This window comes from Podarcis muralis, chromosome 13 (genome assembly GCF_964188315.1).
Source record: "Podarcis muralis chromosome 13, rPodMur119.hap1.1, whole genome shotgun sequence".
Lineage (NCBI taxonomy): Eukaryota > Metazoa > Chordata > Lepidosauria > Squamata > Lacertidae > Podarcis > Podarcis muralis.
In genome coordinates this window covers 9,039,201-9,061,708 of record NC_135667.1, presented here as the reverse complement: position 1 = coordinate 9,061,708, position 22,508 = coordinate 9,039,201, and the positions used below count along the sequence as shown (strand labels likewise).

Genomic DNA, 22,508 nt, shown 5'->3' with positions numbered 1-22,508 from the left:
TAACCTGAAGCACCACTTTAGCTAATGGGGCCTCCTGCTGCCGCCACACCGCCAAAGCACAATTTCTGTTCTCATCCTGAAGCAAAGTTCTTAACCCGAGGTACTATTTCTGGGTTAGCGGAGTCTGTAACCTGAAGTCTGTGTAATCTGAGGTACCACTGTAATTATTTGTTACGCATGGACTATTCTCCACTCTACCTCTCATACATCAGTTTTAACTCATATAACTGATATAACTTTTGCTTGGTGGCTCCAAGTGTGGTGGTACTATTTTGAAAAATATTTTTCAATTATGTTAATCTGGAGTACAGTGGTACCTTGGTTGTCAAACCTAATCCATTCCAGGAGTCCATTCGATTCCCAGAACTGCTCGAAAACCAAGGTGTGGCTTCTCATTGGCTGTAGTAGCTTCCTGCACTCAATTGGTAATTGCGGAAGCTGCATCAGATTTTTGGCTTCCACAAAATGTTTGCATACCGGAACACTCACTTCTGGGTTTGCGGCTTTCGGGAGCCGATTTGTTCGGGAGCCAAGCCATTCGACAACCAAGGTACCACTTGGTATGTGTTAATTTTAAATATTTACTGAAGCAAAAGGCCAATTCAGTTGAGGTTTTCACATCTATCAATTCTGTTACGCTATAACATCGTGTAACAGATCATGGACTCTTCAAAGTCCTAAGTGATTATGTGGACTCTCTTTTTTTGTAAGCAATGCTGCATATGAAAGCTTGAAGTAACAGGATCCTCATTTGAGCCATGACATTTTCTCTACCCAAGTCCTTCCTAGAGACCTGTGGCCACTTTTTCAACCCCCACACCTATCCAAAAGAATGTAGAGATCTCTCTCTACCACTGAGAAAATGTTATGTATCCAGAAATTAGTGTGTAGGGACAGGGCCATCTTAAGCATATCCGGCACCATGGTGCAAAGATCCCTCTGGTGCCTCCCCCCCCCCCCCACATTTCCCAGAGTTGCCAACCTTTTTTAGGGACGATGGTGCTGCCACTTTGCGGGGCTGGAGGAGATGGGCAGCGGTTGAAGGGCAGTTCCTCCGGTGGGGAAGAGGCGGAGGCTGGCCACAGCAGCTCCCGGCTCAGCTGACCACTTCGTGCCATGGTAGCCACAGCAGGTGAAGGCTCCGGCACAGCGCTGCTTCAGCACGGCATGGTGGAAGTGGGCGAGGGCAGCAAAGAGTCCTCTGCCTCTTCCCTGGCGCCCTCCAGAACTTGGTGCCCAGGCACTAAGCCACTAGCCTCTGTGCCACTAGCCTCTGTGGGTAAGACACCCCTGTGCAGGGAGGAGACTCTCACTCTCCAATAATGACCCTTACTACCATTTATGTCTGGTAGTGATTTCCACAGTTGTTGGATGACAGTTACCAAGCATTCAACATGGCTAATAGAGATTATGGGAATTCGGCCTGCATTGAATATTCAGACTCCTCAGTTAGAGGACCCAGGAGAGACTATCTGGGAAACAGGAAATGGAAAGGCAACCAACAGGAAGCCTTTCCCCCACCCTAGGCTGAATAGCCTGCTCTCTTTTATGGCTGTGTGTGTGTGGCTTTTTAGCCGTGCTGGGCTTGATGGGAGCCTTGATGGGAGTCAGGAAGCTGAAATTGGGTCACTGCACAGAAGCAGAAAGCTGCTGTACCTCATGACCAGCTGGGAGCTGGTCAATTCAAGACCATGCGACCAGACCACTGGCTGGAGTGTTGAAGTCTGTGTTGTGAGAAACACCCAGGTTTTCCAAAGGAGCCTCCACCAGAATGCTTCCCACCCATCTGATCTCTTCCAGCATCCAGATTTTATCTTCAAATATCTAAAGGGTTGTCAGTGACACATGGATGGAGCAAGCCTGTTTTGTCCTGCTCCAGAGGTTAAGACGTCAACCAATAGATACAAGTTAGAAGAAATGACTTACTGGCTAAACATCAGTAGGAGTTAATCAATAGTAGAATGGACTGCCTCGGAAGGTGGTGGACTCTCCTTCCTTGGAGGTTTTTAATTATTGGATCTGCTGTAATTTATGCCATCTTAATTTGCACTGGTCTGATTTATGCCAGTTTCTTGTGTACAGAATTGCTCCCTTCCACTTAGTATTTGTGAGGTGAGGTTAATACACAGGGAGGGCAGTCCTATGCACAAGAAGGTGGCATGAAGTTATTCTAAGCTGAGATGAAGTATGCCTGATCTTTCTTTAAGCAGTATGACAGGTAAAAGGTAAAGGGACCTCTGACCATTAGGTCCAGTCGCGGACGACTCTGGAGTTGCGGTGCTCATTTCGCTTTACCTGCCGAAGGAGCCAGCGTATAGCTTCCGGGTCATGTGGCCAGCATGACTAAGCCACTTCTGGCGAACCAGAACAGCGCAAGGAAATGTCGTTCACCTTCCCGCCAGAGTGGTACCTATTTATCTACTTGCACTTTGATGTCCTTTTGAACTGCTAGGTTGGCAGGAGCAGGGACTGAGCAATGGAAGCTCACCCCGTCATGGGGACTCAAACCACGACCTCCCGATCAGCAAGCCCTAGGCTCTGTAGTTTAGACCACAGTGCCACCCACGTCCAAAGTATAACAGGTAGTTTGGTGTAATTCTCCAAAAGGGAGAATTCTGGGGGTATGGTAAGGGCAGGGCCAGGGTGGGGAGACCTTCACTGTGGCCTAAGCCAGTTTTCCAAAGGCTTGTTTCCCCTCTGCCAGGCTGATGCAGAGCATCAACAAGCTTTGGGTTTTGTGAAACTTTAAGCTGCCTTAATTTACACTGGCTTGCTTTATGCCAGCTTCTTGTGTGTAGCAGTGGTTCCTATGAGTGCACTTCTATCACAATTGACCTGGGAGTATTCCCCATTGAATACAATAGGTTTTACTTCTGAATAGACATGGTTAGAGTCAAGTGAAGTGAATTGGTAGGACCAGGGATTGTGTACTCATGGGGGTGGTAGATGGTTGAAGGAGCGCCCTGGGTGGGAAACAGGGAAATGTCAGTCTCCCAGGGTGAGAGGTTGGGAGGAGAAAGGCAGAATTCCAGGTGAAAGCTGGAAGGGGCTGCTGCCTTCTGTGGGATGTGGGGGCTGATAATTGCCTTTAGGAGAAAACTCCCTACTCTGTATTTTGCTGCAGTTTTAAATATCATTATCTTGTGGAAAATTTTAATAAAATATTATAATAAAAAATAAGGCGTGCAAAGAACTAAGATTTGCTATTGTGGGGAGTCACTTCAATGGCATGTGATGAAGAATAATTATCTCTCGGGAAATATTGAAATCACTATAATTTGTTCATCTGCCAAAAGCTCGAACAGTTTTTCCAAAAGACAATAAAAAATTTCTAACCAAGCAAGTTTAGAAGCGGTAATAAATAACTCCCTGTGCCATAGACCGCTGGGAGAAACGGCAAAAGGCAGGTGGGGTCTTCCTCAACTTGAAATTATGATGTTGACAATGTCTGCTATAGCTCAAAGCATTTGTTTCCCAGGGATACTGAAGGCTGAGTGAGGTACCAACCAATGTGGTTTGCTTAAGTCAAGCAGTTACTGAAAATGAGCAGAAGAGAGTCTGTGTTAAGGGCAAGGCTTTGCTGACTGGATGGTTCTGTTTATGTTCCTGCTTCTGCTGCCTCACACAGTGTACAAAGTGGCTAGTATGGCGTGCCCCACAAATGAACCCGTCCCTGTTCCCCATGAGTGGCACCAGCCAGGAGGCCTCATCATTGGTGGAATTGCTTCTCAGATCATTTACCATTCTCTGGAAATTGACTTCAAAGAACCGCCTTCTCAGAAACTGTTTCAAGATCCAGAGTAGGGAATTGCAATTTTCTCCCTCCCCTCTACACGTTTTGTCATTGGCAAGATCGCAAAGAAATGTTTAAGTAGGACACACCCACACACCACACACAATTACAACAAATTTTCTCATGCTGATAAGTTTTTAGGGAAAGCAAAATAATTTAAATGAAGACTTGAAGGAATCTGCACAAGCAACTACAAAAATATATCTGTGAATAGTTTTGTTTTTGTTTGTTTCTTATTTTTTATAAATATATATTTTTTTAAAGCCCAGTGATGAATGTGGTCAGGTACATTGAGGGTGTCAAATTCATTTTAAATACCTGATAATAGCAAAAAAAAAATAAGCCCAGTCCCATTTTATTGATCAGCACACAATGTTCTTGAGGCTGGAGGTGATTCCTCTTCTCGTAAGACACTTCATTTAGGTTGTCATTTCTTTTTTCTTTAGTTTTTTATTTCTACTTTTCAAATATATACATGTCATTAGTTTTACAATCAGTTTAACATTTCAAGATTTGACTTCCACCCCCCCTTTCTGCAGTTCCTTAAATTTATTTTTAAAATATCTTTTGCATATCCAGGTTCATTTAACGCTCATTTAATTATCTACTGTAAATATATACGCGTATAAAACTGCAGGTTATTACAATAATCCTGCTAATGTTTATATCTGTTTACAATTTATCTGTAAATATTCAATAAACCATTTCCATTCTTTTATTTTTTTAAAAATTGGTATCTTGATTTCTTATTCTTCAGGTAAGTTTCGCCATTTCTGCATATTCCATAAGTCTTTGTATCCATTCTTCCTTTTCTGGGACTTCTGCTTCTTTCCACTTTGGGGCAAGTAACATTCTTGCTGCTGCAGTAGCTTACATAAATAATTTTCTATACAATTTAGAAAGTTCTGACCCTATAATTCCCAAAAGAAATTGGGCAATTAGGTTGTAATTCCTGTGAAACTCAAATCCACATCTAGGTTTCCACATTTTTCTTTATTTATTCTGACAGTTGGCAGAACAAAGTCCTATGCAGAGCAGAAATAAAAGGATATGCTTATTATAATTGAGGTAAGAAACACAGAGAAATTTCTGGTATGGTGATATAACAACTTCAGGCATTGTAATAAACGCCTTCTCTTTGCAGAATGATAACGAAATTTTACCAGCACACCCTTTCCTTGGCATTTGCTGTGGATGAGATCAACAAAAACCCCACACTCTTGCCCAATGTCACACTTGGCTTCCACATCTATGACAGCTACTATGATGCAATGGCAACTTATCGTACCACCTTAGACCTCCTCTTCAAGTCACATAAATTTGTTCCCAATTACATATGTGACACAAGGAAAAATGTCATAGCTGTCATTGGTGGTCTTGGCTCTGATATTTCTTCCTTAATGGCAGACATTTTAGGTTTCTATAAGATTCCACAGGTAGGAATTCTCTCTGTCTCTGTCTGTCTGTCTGTCTGTCTATGCATGTGTGTTCTAAAGCTCTGTTTGGGGATTGTATAGCAAGATGAATTGAAGTGATTTATAGGCCATCACCCGTTTCCTTAAAGCACAACAAACCAAGATTTTTCAGGGCTGTCATTCTGCACTATATTCTATATCTCTGCACTATATTCCTTATTGAATTCTAGGTTTCTCTAGATTTAAGCCCTAAAGATAGCCAAGAACAGGGATTTCCTGTTTAAGTTGCAAAAAAAGAGCTGGAAACATAGGCCCCATTATTTCCTGTAAATTAGCTGCCAAGTGTACAGTGCTAGCAGCAGCAGTAATGTTTTTGTTGCGAGCAGTGGCGTAGCGTGGGGGGTGCAGGGGGGGCGGGCCGCACCGGGCGCAACATCTGGGGTTAGGGCAAATCCACAGGTTAGGGGCCGCAAATCCACGGGTTAGGGGGCGCAAATCCACGGGTTAGGGGGCGCAAATTACTTGGCTAGCCCCGGGTGCTGACAACCCACGCTACGCCACTGGTTGCGAGTCTCTACAGCATACTGAGCAACACATTTAGGATGAGAACACAACAACAACAAGAAAAAAAACAAGAAGAAGAAGCAGATATGCACTTATTAAAGTGGGATGGAAGAAATATGAGAAGTATAAGTGATGCAAGTTCAAGAACAGAGAGAGGGAATGTAGAGAATGACAAAGTTGCAATTAGACTTGAAAGCAAAATAATGCCATTTGAGGCAAGTTATCAGAAGTGTCTTGGGCTTTCTGAAGGACTCGTGAGGCATCTTCTCTAAAACAGAGTTGAATTTTGACTCTGTACATCCCCAAGCTTCCATGATATGCTGCCCACCACTTAAAGGAAATAATCTGTAACAGTTCAAGATGCAGTATTTTTAAAAAAATCTGCTCTGCTTCAATAAAAACTTCCAGAGCACTTCAGAACTCTGCAGGCCTGTAAAAGCTAGACCACAAATATCCAACCAGTGTTACAAAATATACAAGCCTGAAAACATATCAACCAGCTTACCTCTTAACTTGTTTAAGGTAAGGAGGAGACAGCCCCCTGCTTCCACTGTTCCATAAGTGTTTATAAAGCGAATCTCATTTCCTCCAATAGCACCTGGATCTATTTTTGTTTAATGTGGCATGCTAATCCAATGTGCAGGGTCTCCTGTATATGGAAATTCCATGCCATTTGTCTAAAAATAGGGGGAGAGAATTATAACCTTTTTTCAATTCTACATTATAGTGGAAGGGCGAACACAGACCTTCACATCAAACACAGTGGCTTGGAACAGATCAACATGGAGAGAGCAACAAAAAACTCAGAATCATTGTTAATATTTGTTTGTTTGTTTGTTTTAAGCACAGTTACAGATATTAGGAGATTTTGGAGCACACACACACACAGTTGTAGTAAATTACACTCTTCTTTTGTCATGCTGTGAGCAATTGCATGGTTCAGAAAAAGGGAATAATAGGAATGACAATTAATAAATCCCAGAAATTGGATCATATCCTGATAACCAGGAAAAGAAAATTCCAGCAGAAGCACTGTTCCCTTTAACTTCCAGCAGAACCACAAATTGCTTCAATAAATCTTTGTTGCATGAGCAAAAAAATGTACAAAAAACCATTCATTCCTCCTAACTTTTCTCCAGAAACAACTACAGGTGTACACATGTAAATTAGTTTTAGTTTTATTGCTGCTTTTATATTTGGTTTTAACTTCTTCTTCTTCTTCTTCTTCTTCTTCTTCTTCTTCTTCTTCTTCTTCTTCTTCTTCTTCTTGCTGTTGCTCTTTTTTAGCCTGTAAATCACTTCGAAACACTTCACTGTAAAAACTGATGAATAAATGTCATTGATGATGATGGTGATATTTGATAATAATTTTCTTTTAGCTTACGTATGGCTCATTTCCCCACAAGGATATGCTTATCAGTCAGTTTCCCTCCCTTTATTGCATGGTTCCAAATGAAAGACTTCAATATATGGGGATTGTCCAGTTACTTCAGTATTTTGGATGGACATGGGTAGGACTTATTCCTGTGGATAACAACAGTGGGGAACTTTTCTTACAGACCCTGGAGCCTTTGCTTTCCCAGCACGAAATCTGTTCAGCCTTCACACAAAGAATCCCACAAATTTCTCATTTTGATAACTTGGATAAACTAACTGATATAGTCGCAAATCTTCATCTACATTTCGCAGATAATAACGTGACTGCACTTCTTGTTTATGGAGAATCATTAACGATTTCATGGCTCAAAACTATTATTCTTTTTTATGTTTTTCGAAAAACAGAAAATGCATCATTTAGCAAGGTGTGGATTACGACAACCCAGATTGATTTCATATTAACAGGCCTTCAAAGGGGGTGGGGACTCCAGCAGTTTCATGGTGCCATTTCCTTTGCAATTCACTCAAAAGAGCTTTTGGGATTCCAAGAATTTCTTCAGCACATAAGACCCTATGGGATGCAGAAAGATGCTTTTTTCAATGACTTTTGGGAGCAAGCATTTGACTGTGAACTTCAAGATCCCAGTGAGGCAATGGAGGTTGATAGGGCATGTACTGGGGAGGAAAAGATGGAGAATCTTCCTGCACCGTCTTATGAAGTGCCCATGACTGGCCAAAGCTATAGTATCTACAATGGGGTTTATGCTGTGGCTCATGCATTGCATGCAATGGTCTCTTCTCAATCCTGCCAAAGAGGGTTCATTTCAAGGGTTAACCAACTGGTTCTTCAAGATCTGCAGCCTTGGCAGGTAATGTCTCCACATTAGATTTTTTTTATCAGTGAGCAGATCAGTATGAATTGAGAAAAATCCACTCCATTTCTACTCCATTAAAAATTGATGAGATGGGATTGTATATATTATGCATGGAACTGATTTACTGGCTTACATTTCCCCACAATAACTGTAGCCTGAAAATACAATGCATTATACATCCCCCATTACCTAACTCTTGGTCATTCAGAGTGGGGTTGGTGACAAAGGTAGGCAACAATCTGGAGGACAACAAATTTGCTATGCCTGCCTTAAACCATAATAGTCGGTAAAAAATGAATTCTCTTATTTGTTTCAAACCCCCCCCCCCATTTGTTTCCCTCCTTTCAAGTGCCTTCATTTCTTTCTCTCTTTCAATTAGCTCCATCCTTTTCTTCAAGGCAATTCCTTTAACAATTCAGCTGGAGAAACTGTGTCCTTTAATGATAAGCAGGAAACAGAGGGTGGATTTGACATCATGAATATTATAACATTTCCAAATAAGTCATACCAGAAAGTGAAAGTTGGTAGGATGGATCCCAATGCACCTGAAGGAAGAGAATTAATCATTAATGAATATATAATTGTGTGGTACGAAGATTTAAACAAGGTATGGATTCTGCTATGGCCAGATTAAGGACAAACTATCTCAATTGGCACAGCAGCATTCTAAAGTGAGGGTTGCCACATTACTTGTTTAGCAGGGATTTTTGTGTATTCTAGGTATTGTAGCTGGTGCCCATCTGCACCATTGTTGCCCCTGATGCTAAGATTTCTCTAGCCCTTGTGCCACCCAGGAGACAGTGCAAAAGGTCTTAAAACATTGGCAGTCCATATCGCTTCTCCACAGAAAACTGAAATGAATCTATCCATGTATCCATCAATCTACTGTACTTTTCCAATTGTAATTCCTTTCATGTCTATGGATAGACTCTCCCCCTTTCTGTGTGCAATGACCACTGCCAGCCTGGTAGTCAGAAGAAAAGGAAGGAAGCAGAAAAGTTTTGCTGCTACGATTGCATTCCTTGTGCAGAAGGGAAGATTTCGAACAAGAAGGGTAATACACTTTCTCTCTTTTTTCAACAGTGCAAATATTTATTCCTTTGATTTGTATATTATCATCTAGGTAGTAAGTTATTAAGGGTAGACATGGATAATTACTTTTGAGGCAATAGGTAAAATGAATGAATGAGACTCATTCATGCATTGCTATAAGAATCAATGAATAGGAGAGTGAATGGATATCAAATATTGTATACAAATCCATTATTTCATTTCTACTTTCCAATAAACACAAACACATGCAGCAGACCATTGCCTTGCTATCCCACTTAAAGTAATAGAAACACTTATATGAGGCACACATTATAATATTGCCTCCAAAATAGACATCCAATATGCCTAATATGTGTCCAGTCTAATGCCCAGTGTCAGGATTGCAGGAAGACTTCAAATGTTACTGTAGTAGCTAATTTAATAAGACAAAAGTTAAAACAAGCTATTTGCATCTGGATCTCTATTTGAAATGAATGGGAAAGTTAGCCATATGAGGGATAAACTTCTGGTGGTCAATTCCCTTCATGGTTACAGATAACCTGTACATTCCATGTGAAAGCATGAATGTTATAAGCAAATCATTTAATACATAATCATGCTATCTTGCATCCCTGCTTGCAGTGGCATAAAAATATTCCTTCATGACTATAGAGCATGAGAAGGTGAAATCTACTGAAAAAAATACAGCAGAACTAAAACAGGTCATAAAAATATAGATCGTGATGATAGTAATCTTACCTGAATGTTTTTCTTAAAGAAATAACAATTATTTCATAATTAATTGCAAAAATATGTTCCCGCAGCGTGGTGTACAGCAACATAAAAACATTTAAAAACAATACAAAACAATTATTAAAGGTAAAGGTACCCCTGACCATTAGGTCCAGTCGTGGACGACTCTGGGGTTGCGGCGCTCATCTCTCTCTGTAGGTGGGAGGGCCAGCATTTATCCACAGACAGTTTCCAGGTCATGTGGCCAGCATGACTAAGGCGCTTCTGGCGAACCACAGCAGCACACGAAAATGCCATTTACCTTCCCACCGGAGCGGTACCTATTTATCTACTTGCAGGTGATTGCCTATTCATGGACATTCTAAACAACTGCATAGGCCCATTGGAATAAAGGGTATTCTAAGCTGTCCTGCTTAATGGGACCACACTGAATGCCCAACATCTGGTTGAGGCCAGTCAAGCCTCTATAACATACTGGGGAAATGAAGAGTGGAAATATTACATATGCATATTATTCCTGCATTGCAGGGGGGTTGCGGAAGATTTCACTCAGGGTCCCTTCCAACTCTACAATTTTGTGATCCAATGAAACAATATAATCTCAATATGGGAGGTGGAGAAGAGAACAGTGTAGGTTTAACATGTGACTTGGCACTAAAAGGTGGTTTCTTACTATTCTTCAGATGTGTCTGACTGCTTCCAGTGCCCAGAAGATGAATTTCCAAACAAGGACAGAACTGAATGCATCACTAAAGTTATAAGTTTTCTGTCTTTTGATGAACCCTTAGGGATCACTTTGACCTCAGTTGCTCTCTTTTTTTGCCTGATCACAGCCATGGTGCTAGGAATTTTTATTAGGCACAAAGACACACCCATTGTCAAGGCCAATAACAGGGACCTCACTTACGCGCTCCTGGTCTCCCTCCTGCTCTGCTTCCACTCTTCTTTACTGTTCCTCGGACAACCAGGGAAGGTCTCCTGCCTCCTCCGACAACCCACTTTTGGCACCATCTTCTCGGTGGCTGTTTCATGTGTGCTGGCAAAAACCATCACCGTAGTTCTAGCTTTCATGGCCACCAAACCTGGGTCCAGCATGAGGAAATGGGTGGGCAAAGGACTATCCAATTCTATTGTCTTTTGTTTTGCTCTTATTCAAGCATGTATTTGTATTGTGTGGTTAGCAACCTCCCCCCCATTCCCTGATTTCGACCTTCACTCAGCAACTGAAGAAATCATTCTGCAATGTAATGAAGGGTCAGTTGCCATGTTTTACTGTGTCCTTGGTTACATGGGCCTCTTGGCCATTGCCAGCTTCACTGTGGCATTCCTAGCCCGCAAGTTACCGGATAGTTTTAATGAAGCAAAGTTCATTACATTCAGCATGTTGGCCTTCTGCAGTGTGTGGGTGTCCTTTGTTCCAACTTATCTGAGCACAAAAGGAAAAAACATGGTGGCTGTGGAGATCTTCTCTATCTTGGCCTCTAGCGCTGGTTTATTGGGTTGCATCTTCTCCCCTAAATGTTACATTATTGTGCTGAAGCCTGAATTGAACAACAGGGAGCAAATAGTAAGGAGAAAGATGTAAAGAATCTGTCTGGCTTTTCTGTTGATACATTACTGCCTCTGTAGTAAAAAGGTTTCGTCAGCAAATGGGCTACTGCAGCATAAATTACATAGGAGACAAGTCCTAGGGACTGAGGTCCCTTCAGTACCCCCATTAAATATTTGAGGGGGACAGGGCCCCCCAAAGGTAATGGGCATTGCCATTCTAATGTTGTGTGCATGTCAGTTCTTGTGATCAATTATGTGGGGCGGTGCTAATCTCTCCCCAAATATTTTATTCAAGTTGGTACTCCCTTGTTAATTAGATCTTCAGCATTGTATCTATTTCAGAGTTTAAATATTTATCTATATCACATCCTTCCAGTGCCTATGAAGCTCTCAACTTGGCTAAGAAGAATTAAAATGAAGCATAAAGTACAATAAAATAAAAAACTACCTGAATTTTTTTATTAATATTTGTGAAATTTGTATACTGCCCTTCATCCATAGATCGCAGAGTGATTCACAACATAACAATGCAAGAATTAAAAAACACACAAAATACGTAACAATAACAAACTAATAACCCACCATCCTACCCCCACCCCAAAACACATTAAAAGACATTAAATGAGTATTGGATGTTAATCAGCCAAAGGCCTAGTTGAAGAGAAACATTTGTGCCTGGCACGTAAGGTGCATAATGAAAGTGCCAGCAAAACGTTCCTGGGGAGTGCATTCAGCAAGTAAAGAGCCACTGCAGAAAAACGCCATTCTTGTGTTGCCACTCTCTGGTCCTCATGTGGAGGAGGCACATGAAGAAGGGCCTCAGATGATGAATACAAGGTCCAGGAAGGTTCGTATGTGGAGATATGATCCTTGAAGTATTGCAGTCCTGAGCCAAATTCTGCACCAGCTGAAGTTTCTGAACTGTCTTCAGTTGCAGCCCTACATATAACATCTTGCACTAATCTAACCTAGTAGATACCAGAGCACAGACAACAGGTTAGGTTATCCCTGTCCAGATAGGGCTACAGCTCAGCCACCAGTTGATGATGGAAGGCACTCCATGCCACCTGGAACTAAAGCAACAGCAAAGGATCCAGAACTACCCTCAAGCTGTGTACCTGCTCCTTCAGAGGGAATGTAACTCTGTCAAGAGCAGGCAACCTCCCATCCATCCAGTCTTGGGAAGTGCCCACTAGCAGTACCTCCTTCTTATAAGGATTGAGCTTCAGGTTGTTGGTTCTCATCCAGTCCATTACCGAGGCAAGACAGAGGTCCAGCACATCCACTGCTACACCTGCAGATGTAAACGAGAAGTTGATTTTGCCAAAGTCCATTCTGTGATTTCAGAGGTTGACATTCTTTAGAGTTATCAGTAAAGTGTTTTATAAAACGATGCCATATTTCAACAAAATTGTCCATAATATTTGTATTATGGAATGCATGTAATCTCCCCGTTATTTTTTTCTGATAGACCATACATGCTGTTTCCAATCAGAGATACAGATATTTTCCTGCCCTTTCCAATTCTGTGCCACTAATAGGTGTGCTGTACTGGGAAAAAATGGTATGCACCTCCTCTGAAAAGCCAAGCAATCATTTCTTCAGACACTTCCAAGAACAAGTTCTCCCTCCTGCTGAACTCCCTGACAGCTGCCGACACTGCTGTGTATATCTGTGCCTGAGAACCACACTGTGAGACAACGTCAATTGGGGATATGTACAAAAAGAGGAAATTCAATCTGAACACAAATCTCTGGCTCTACTCTGTGCCACCTCCAACTCAGAGGAATTTATACCCATCATGCAAAGAGAGAAAGCAGATATCTTTAACATTCAGGCCTATTCAGCATGAATGAATGAAACCCTATATGGCCTGCAATCAGTTTGGTACTTTAATACTGTCCTCCTCTACATCCACTGGCGGAGGAAGGGGGGGCGGGAGAGCTCACCAACCCCAGACCATCGGGGAGGGGGGTATCATCGCAGCTGCCCCCCGGACACTCGCCACTCACACCACCACCGCACCAGGCGCCATGCCCCTGCGGGCAGCGTACCACTCCCCGGGACGCATGCCATGACCCCGCAGCAATACACCACACCCCCAGGACGCATGTCAGCCACGCTCCCACCTGCCTTCTGCCCCCAGTGTCAGAGCATGCAGCTTCACCACTGTATACATCAGCAGATTAATGCAAAGCCAATACTTTTTTCACTTTCTCTCAAAACTCTCAAAACCTTTCACCTCACATAGCCTTCCCACTATGCCAGTATTCATTGCACTGGCTGCTTCCTCCTTTGGTGTGTTGGGATTTATAGTCTATTGCGCCACTAGAACTGTATCCCAGATGATAACCAGTGGCTTCTGTTTCTATTTAAATTATTTCTTCTTTTTCCACTTCCAGTTCCAGATGTACTTTCCCAGATAGTTCTGACCCAGTCGTCGGAACCAGTATTGAAAAAACCTGGAGAATCCCATTAATGAACCTGTAGCACCTCTGGGTTTGAGATTTACAGCAACACTATGTGGCAGATGAGAGAAACCTGGTGAAGGTCTGGAATTCATTATTCAGTATAATAATGTTTGGAGCAAATATGACACCTCTGTAGTCTGAGGGCGATTCACAGCCTCAGAAAGCAGCCCCAACTTCTATCTGCAGATGAACAAAATGGAAGAAGGAAATACAGCCATGTATTACTGTGCAAGAGACAGTGAGAGAGATTCGATTAGACCTCAGAAAAAAACCTCATCACTACATGAGATTTAGCAAAGACCTACCAGAGGGGGCAGAAGAGAACCACAAATGAGACAAGCAGATATAACAAGGAAGGATGTTATAGAAGAGCTATTAAGAACAGCTGCTATTCTTTGGCCCATTCCAACATGATGTGTGGCTCCAGGGTCATTCTGCTCACTATGAATTCTCTGGCAGACTCATTTTAGGGGAAATGAATACAAAATGCCAATTGTTCAAATGTGAAATCTTGTGCAGTTGATTATTATTATTATTATTATTATTATTATTATTATTATTATTATCATTAGAAAGAGCATAGAATGTTCTTCTGACAGTGAGACATACTGGAAATATTATGATTTGTCTATCCTGAATTCCAGGAGCCCGGATGCAGACTTTCATCTTCCTGTGAAAGTTCTGGCTGTGTTCAACTTTACTGGCTGAAACACAAGCTGGATAGAAGAGCCTTAGCCTAGAATAGAACTTGAACTGCAATCCTAGAAAGTGATATTATAAAGCCTGTTTTATGTGAAACCCTGAAAGGTAATTGAATGGACTTTTCTTTTTGAAATAAAAACAGAGTTCACATTAAAATGTAGCTTAGAAAATGGTTCAGAATGTAAGGCAGATATCCAAATCATGATTTCTTGAAAGTTATGTTCTTCATAATGCCATCAATTTTGATTTTAATTAATTTTTATAATGTTTTTATAATGTTGCACTATTTTTGTATTGTTAGCCACCCTGAGCCCGACTTCAGCTGGGGAGGGCGGGATATAAATAAAATTTATTATTATTATTATTATTATTATTATTATTATTATTATTATTATTATCATCATCATCATACTGACTTTACAGTAAAAATGTGTGTTTACATATTGAAAAAACCCTTGGAAGGTAAAACAGGTCAACCCTGACCTGGGCCCTGTTTCCCACAGTCTCTTTATATAACATAACTTACTATTGGAAGGACACATGCAAATCACTCAAGAAGGCTGAGGCTTGAGGAACCCTCTGTCCCCTCAATATAAACTCCTTACTTTTTTCCAGGCCCAAACCCTCCTTTTTCCTGCCTCACTAGGACAGTTCTTTGTTAACACCAAGAGGTTTCTGCTGTTGTTTTCTTTGGTGGCCTTTCAAAAATGTAAGTGTATATTCTATGGGCAGTTCAAAAATATAGGTTTATTTCATGCAGTGATTAGATGATGTTCAGTAGATGATGCTCAATTCATTATAGTTATCTCTTTCAAGGGGTCCTTTCTGATGTTCAGCTCATATCTTCTGGTCCAGGAACAGTGAGGCCTGGAGAGAACCTTCGTCTGCTCTGTAAAGTTACTGGCGTCTCCATCACTGATTCAAATTCTGTTTGGAAAGCGTGTTCTCCAATAAATGAGAGCACGTGTTGCGGTGTGGGCCACCAGGCCAGGCCTCTTGTTGCCAGGCAGGTTAATAGTTGTTGCCTGGCATCATGATTGGGTTACCGGGTTGCTGGGGCAAATTGTATGTTGCAAATCGGGTGGGTGGGACCATAGTCTTTAAATATTGGTGCACTCTGGTTTCTCTTTCTCTTTGCAGAGTGCATCGGATCAATCGGATCAGAGCCAACACTGCAGAGACTTAATTTTTTATTTTATTTTTATTTTATTTTTTTTACTTTATCATTTTATTAAAGTCCAGTTTTATTGCTAACTTTACTGTCTTTTATTATCAGATATGGCCCCAAAAAAGGCTGGGAAAAAGACTGTGACAGTCGTCTCTGCCAAGCGGCCCATTAAGGGCCCATCACAATCCCTGTGTTCTCCAACCCCACCTCAGTCTGGGGGTCAATTGGAATCACTGGTTCCAGGGATAGCAGGTGACCCTGTGGCTTTGGCGCGTATTGCTGCAGAGGTGGACGGCCTTATTCAACGCTGTGCTTCCCGACCATCGACTTCGATGGTGCCTGCTCCTACGGTGTCTGCCTCTTCCCCAGTTCTGTCATCATCTAGTGAGGATGGGAGTGAAGTGGGGATTTGTTGTCTGAACCCCCGCCCCGGTCCCTTGCTTTACCTGTGCCTCAGGTTGGCTCAAGGGGGGGAAGATGCTCAGCTAGGCGACGTTTAGGGAAGTGGGCCAGGGAATCGACTCTGGCCAGGGCAATTTTGCCAGCTCAGTCCTCCCCTGTTTTACCGTCGGGTTCGGGTCTCTCACATGATTTTTCTATTCAGTCTACCTCAGGTGCCTCACAAGTTGAGGCAGATGTGGACTCTTCAATGGAGGACAGCTTGCCTGTTCCGGCAAAATCTTCTTCCGGGGGGCATCGCCGCCGTAAGAAGAGTTCCAAAAGACATGCCAAGAGGAGGAGGGGCGAGTCTTCATCTTCTTCCACAGGTACATCTTCTGAGAGCTCAGGGGATGAGGCCGATGCCTCCCTGGGTTTTGGAGAATGCATTGGTGGTTTGCCACAATGGACTTGGCAACGCAGGGCTAATTCACATAGTGCCAGGTATGGGGCAATCCTTGATTGCCGCGATGGTAGATTGGTTCCTGACGTAAAAGTCTCTACTAACTCTGTTAGAGACATTATAGCAGGGGCTCATTTGTCTTCTAAATTGCGGTCCAGGATTTTGGATGGCCGCTATGTGGACATTTTTGACCTGGCACCACCAACCGCAAGCCTGGATGCTCTTGATAAAGTCGTATCTGCCCCAAAGAGGCAGACTTCGCTTAAAAAGACGGGTAGGACTTTTGAGTGCTGGCTGGATGGCTTCCAGGTCTTTGCTGGGGTTGTCTCGGCTTCTTATCCTCGGAGAGCTTTCCATCTCTTTGTGTACCTGTCTATTGTCCGCTCAGCGCATACCATGGCTGGCGCTAAGCCAGCAATTCTTTACGATGAAAATTTTTGACGTCGTGCTGCAAAAATCCCTACGGCTCGATGGGACCGCAGGGATTTGGATGTGTGGACCACTTATGTGGTCCCACATTTTGAGAAAAAGGCCCTGGAACAGTCCAAGCCAAAGGCAGCTCCTGTTCGGCCTGGGCATAAGTTAATCTGTTGGGCTTTCAACAAAGGAGAGTGCCAACGGCAGCCTTGCAGATATCCCCATGTGTGTGATACGTGTGGTGGGAGTCACCCCGCTACCAATTGTTGGGGAAAGTGGCCCTTTCGAGGGGGGAAAGGGGGTGCTCAGCAACCCCCAAAGGCCACACCCTCTACCTCTTCCACTGGAATTGGAAAGTAGTGATTTACTGTCTATGGCATATACACCGATAAAACTGTCGGCATTGTTGCCTTGGCTGCAGTCTTATCCCAACCGCGAGGCTGCAGCTTATTTGAAAGAAGGGTTTTCAGTGGGTTTTAGGATTCCTGTAGCCACGGCACCCGTGGCACGGAATCCTCGCAATCAGAAGTCTGTGCGGGAAATGCCAGATATCGCCCGCAGGAAGATTGCAAAGGAGTTGGCTTTACATCGTATGGCTGGCCCTTTTGCAGTACCCCCATTTCCTAAGTTGCATATTTCGCCTTTGGGTATTGTCCCGAAGAAGGCTCCGGGGGAATTTCGCCTTATTCATAATTTATCTCACCCTAAAGGCACGTCAGTAAATGATGTTATCCCCCCGGAGCTTTGCTCAGTGAAATATGCATCCCTTGATCAGGCGATCAAGATGATCAGGAAATTTGGCCCTGGGGCCTTGCTGGCGAAGTGTGACATTGAGTCGGCTTTTCGCTTGCTGCCTGTTCATCCTGAAGACTTTTGGCTGTTGGGTTTCCAATTTGAGGGGAAGTTTTATTTTGACAAAGCTATGCCTATGGGCTGTTCCATAGCATGTGCTGCCTTTGAGTGTTTTAGTACCTTTTGGGAGTGGGCCTTGCGTGTTAAGACCGGCCTGGGGGGCGTGTCCCATTATTTGGATGATTTTTTGCTGGCCTCAGCACATGACACGGGCAATTGCGTTGTGTTACTTGAGGCCTTTGCTTCCCTTATGGGAGAACTGGGGGTCCCCTTGGCGGTGGATAAAACTGAAGGCCCAGCAACTCAATTGACATATTTGGGCATCTGGTTGGATACCAATGCTCAAACATCCAGCTTACCCTCAGATAAGATAATTACATTGCATAAGGTTATTCAGGAGATTCTTCCTTTGCGGAAGGTTACTCTTAGGCAGCTTCAGTCATTATTGGGTCATTTAAATTTTGCATGCAGAGTGGTGGCGCCTGGTCGCCCCTTCTGCTCCTGTCTGGCCAGGCTCACGGCTGGACTACGGGCCCCACAGCATCGGGTGCGATTGTCCGCGCAGGTACGGGCGGACTTGCAAGTCTGGCTGGAATTCCTAGAGTAATTCAATGGTGTATCCTTGTGGCAGGACGTTTTGAACCTCCACAATGATTTTCAAGTGCACTCTGATGCTGCTGGTTCTTTAGGCTTTGGGTTGTACTGGAATGGAAGATGGTGTGCCATGCGGTGGCCGCCTGAATGGCAAGGGGAAGCGATTACGCGAGACTTAACTTTTCTCGAGTTTTTTCCCATTGCAGTAGCAGTGCATTTATGGGTCGCTGAATTCAGGGACCGTCGGATATGTTTCTGGTCCGACAACCAGGCGGTGGTGAACCTGCTGGCAAAACAGTCGTCCCGTTCTCCCAGGGTATCGGCCCTTCTGCGGGCCTTCATCCTACATTGTTTGAGGTTTAATATTGTGTTTTCGGCACGCTTCATCCCCGGTATATCTAACGAGATTGCTGATGCTCTATCCCGTTTTCAGATGGAGCGATTCTGGTCCCTGGCTCCAGAAGCTCAGAAGCTTCCAGAGTATTTTCCACCGCACCTCTGGAATCTTGGCAACACTTAGTCATGCAGGGAGTAGCAGCTTCCATTTCTACGTCCACTTTGCGATCCTATAAAAAAGCTTGGGCTGACTTTTTAAAATTCACGCAGTCTGCGTCCAGCAATTTTAAACCCCCTCCTACCACTTCTCAGGTCTTGCAATACTTAGCTCATTTGTTTCAGCTGGGCTGAGCTGCCAGAACTCTGAGAATTCATTCTGCAGCAATTTCTTTTTTCAGCAAGTCCTTGTATGACAGGGATCCTTGTAAAAGGTTTGTGGTGCGTAAGGCCATTGAAGGGTGGGGCAGACTTGCCCCCCCCCACCCAGGGTGGCTGCCAGGCGTCCTGTCACCTTTGAGTTGTTGTCCAGAATGCGCTCCAAGTTGAGGAGTGTGTGCTGGTCTAAATATGAAGCACGCCTTTTTTCAGCAGCGTTTTCATTAGCATTTTTTGGAGCCCTCCGGGTGGGAGAGGTTGTAGTGGAGTGCAATTCAGCTGGTGGTTCCCGCGGGTTGCTCTTCCAGGATATTAGCGTGTCCCCCCTGGAGTTGAGACTATTAGTGCGCAACTCCAAAACTGACCAGTTGGGTCGGGGGGAGGTTATCCGCCTCCCTGCCACTGGGGAGGCGGGCCCATGCCCGGTCAAGGACATAAGGAGGTACTTGGCCATGAGGCCTCCTGGGGATGGTCCCTTGCTCTTGCATGAAGGTGGTCGCCCTCTGGCGCGTCACCAGTTCGCAAAAATCATGCGTAAGGTTATTGCGGCGTGTGGAATCTCGGCATCTGGTTTTGCCCCTCATTCTTTTTGCATAGGGGCAGCGACCATGGCAGCCCATTGGGGTTTGTCAGCTGCCAGGATTAAGGATCTGGGGAGGTGGAAATCTGATGCCTTCAAGGGCTATGTGCGTAACAAATGTTGATTTTGTTACTAATGCTTGCTGTTTCCACTTGTAGATCCCTCGCCGGTCCGCGTCTGGACACAGCATCGTTCATTGGGCTGGCATCAGAGCGAGGCAATCTGCCAGGGGATCGTGTCTCGGCCTCCCTCGGCACGTGCAAGTGTCATGGATTTCCAGACGCGGAATGCTGTGGGAAGAGTTTTTGCCGCTTATTGAGCGTCGGCTGCTTTCTTCCCCTCCCCCAGCGGCCATGGTGGTACAGCTGGGGGGAAACGATGTGGCAACTGTTGATTGCCTTTCTTTGCGCTCCATCATCATGAGGGATTTGGAGCGTTTGGCCGCCTTGCTGCCTTCTGTGAGAATTATTTGGTCTCACTTGTTGCAGAGGCAATCCTGGCGCGGTGTTCCCCGCCCGGAGGCCGCTGAGAAGGCCAGGAAACGCATTAACTCTGCAGTCTGCAAGAAGGTTTTGGAGCTGCGTGGGTTGGTTATTCCCCACCCCAGCATTTATTTTAAGGCGGTAGCCCTTTACCGGGCAGATGGAGTGCACCTTTCTGATTTGGGGAATGATGTTTGGCTAGGATGTGGTGGCTACTAAATTGGGTTCATGGTTGGGTTTGTGAGTGGTTGGCGGCGAGCGTTAAAGCTCGGGTGGCGGTTAGGCATTGGTTATAATATGCTGGTGGTGGAGGGGTCAGCTGGGTCTGCCCCTCCTATTGCGCTGAAGGGAATTCCGTTAAAGGAATCCTGGGGCTTGCCATGATTTCGTCCAATCCCTGTTATGGGTCCAGGGCCGCCCAATCCCTGTTATGGGAATCCTTGTTATAGGACTGGGCAGGCAAGCTTTCGGGGAGCTGCTGGGGTGAGCGGCGTGGGTCCGACGCTTAGCTCGAATGACCCCCCAGTTTGACTTTCTCTTCTACTGGCTACCAATCGGACCTCGGGATGTCAGTTCTGTCCCAGGCGGGGGGACAGATAGTCATAACCAATGTCTAAACAACCACTCACTGATTTTGTATTTTAATAAAGTTGTGGCCAAAATAGTACCCAAAAACCAAAACTAAAATTACGTGTTATGTGTGAAGTTATTTGAGGGGTGGCCTGGGGACCTACACACGCAACTGGATCCGTCAGCCTTCTGGCAAAGTTCTGGAGTGGATTGCAAGAATATACTCCCATGATGGGGGGAAATGGTTTGCTGCTTCTCTTCAGAGTCGTGTGACCATTTCTTCAGACAACTCCAAGAATGAGTTTTCCCTCCAACTGAACTCCCTGACAGCTGCTGACACCGCTGTGTATTTCTGTGCCCGAGAACCACACAGTGAGACAAGGCCGATTGGGCATTTGTACAAAAAAGAGGAAATTCAGTCTGAAGACAAGTTTCTGTCTCTACTCCGTGCCACCTCCAACATAGAGAAATTTGTACCCATCTTGCAAAGAGAGAAAGCAGATGTCTTTAACATTCAGGCCTATTCAGGATGAATGAATGAAACCTTATCTTGGCTGCAATCAGTTTGGTATATTAATACTGTCCTCCTCTACATCAGCAGATTTATCCAAGGCTAATACTTTTTTCCCTTCCTACCTCAACTCTCAAAACTCTCAAAACCTTCACCTCACACAGCCTTCCAGCTATGCCAGTATTCATTGCACTGGCTGCTTCCTCCTCTGGTATGTTGGGATTTATATTCTATTGCACCACTAGCATTGTATCCCAGGTGATAACCATTGGCTTCTGTTTCTATTTAAATAATTTCTTCTTCCCCCCCCTTCCAGTTCCAGATGTACTTTCTCAGATAGTTCTGACCCAGTGATTGGAACCAGAATTGAAAATACATTGAGAATCCCATAAATGCACCTGTAGCACCTCTGGATTTGATATTCACGCCAACACTATGTGGCAGGTCAGACAGAAACCTGGTGAAGGTCTGGAATTCATTAATTGACATAATGTTGGAAGCAAATATTATGCCTCTGCAATCTGAGGGTGATTCACAGCCTCAGAAAGCAGCCCCAACTTCTATCTGCAGATGAACAACCTGGAAGAAGGAAATACAACCATGTATCACTGTGCAAGAGATACAGTGAGAAAGATCCTATTAGACCTCAGGGGGGGGAAAGCTCATCACTATATGAACTTTAGCAAAGACCTACCAGAGGGGGCAGAAGATAACCACAAATGAGGCAAGCAGATATAACAAGGAAGGATATTATAGAGGAGCTATTAAAAACAGTTGCTATTGTTTGGCCCATTCCAACATGACGTGTGGCTCCAGGGTCATTCTGATCACTATGAATTCTCTGGCAGACTCATTTTAGGGGAAATGAATACAGAAATGCCAATTATTCAAATGTGAAATCTTGTGCAGTTGATTATTATTATTATCATTGGAAAGAGCATAGAATGTTCTTCTTACAGTGAGACATACTGGAAATATTGTGATTTGTCTATCCTCAATTCCAGGAACATGGACGCAGGCTTAGGTGATGGAATTTGAAGAAAGCATTGGGAAATTTCAGAAGGGATTTCATCTTCCTGTGAAATTTTGGCCGTGTTCAACTGTACCGGCTGAAACACAGGCAGGATAGAAGAGCCTTATCCTTCAATTCATTCAGAGTAGACTGAAATCCTGGAAAGTGATATTATAAAGCCTGTTTTATGTGAAACACTGAAACTTATTTGGTTGCACTTTTCTTTTTGGAGTAAAC

The 22,508-nt window shown here is 43.9% G+C and overlaps 1 protein-coding gene across 1 annotated transcript; it reads left to right on the top strand.

The window, feature by feature from the left end:
- The first annotated feature begins 1,116 nt into the window (after window positions 1-1,116).
- On the top strand, window positions 1,117-11,394 carry LOC114583539 (vomeronasal type-2 receptor 26-like). Its single transcript, XM_077917850.1, has 6 exons — window positions 1,117-1,279; window positions 3,629-3,800; window positions 5,052-5,229; window positions 8,404-8,631; window positions 8,952-9,078; window positions 10,493-11,394. The coding sequence occupies exons 1-6, from the start codon at window positions 1,117-1,119 to the stop codon at window positions 11,392-11,394; spliced, it is 1,770 nt and encodes a 589-aa protein (XP_077773976.1).
- Window positions 11,395-22,508: the final 11,114 nt, after the last annotated feature.

Bases quoted from the DNA above. Each gene is read 5' to 3' on its own strand.
- LOC114583539 (XM_077917850.1), top strand. From the start codon at position 1,117: ATGGTAGCCACAGCAGGTGAAGGCTCCGGCACAGCGCTGCTTCAGCAC. The intron at 3,801-5,051 runs GTAGGGAATTGC...CATCTATGACAG, and splicing joins AAACTGTTTCAAGATCCAGA to CTACTATGATGCAATGGCAA. The intron at 9,079-10,492 runs GTAATACACTTT...ACTATTCTTCAG, and splicing joins GAAGATTTCGAACAAGAAGG to ATGTGTCTGACTGCTTCCAG.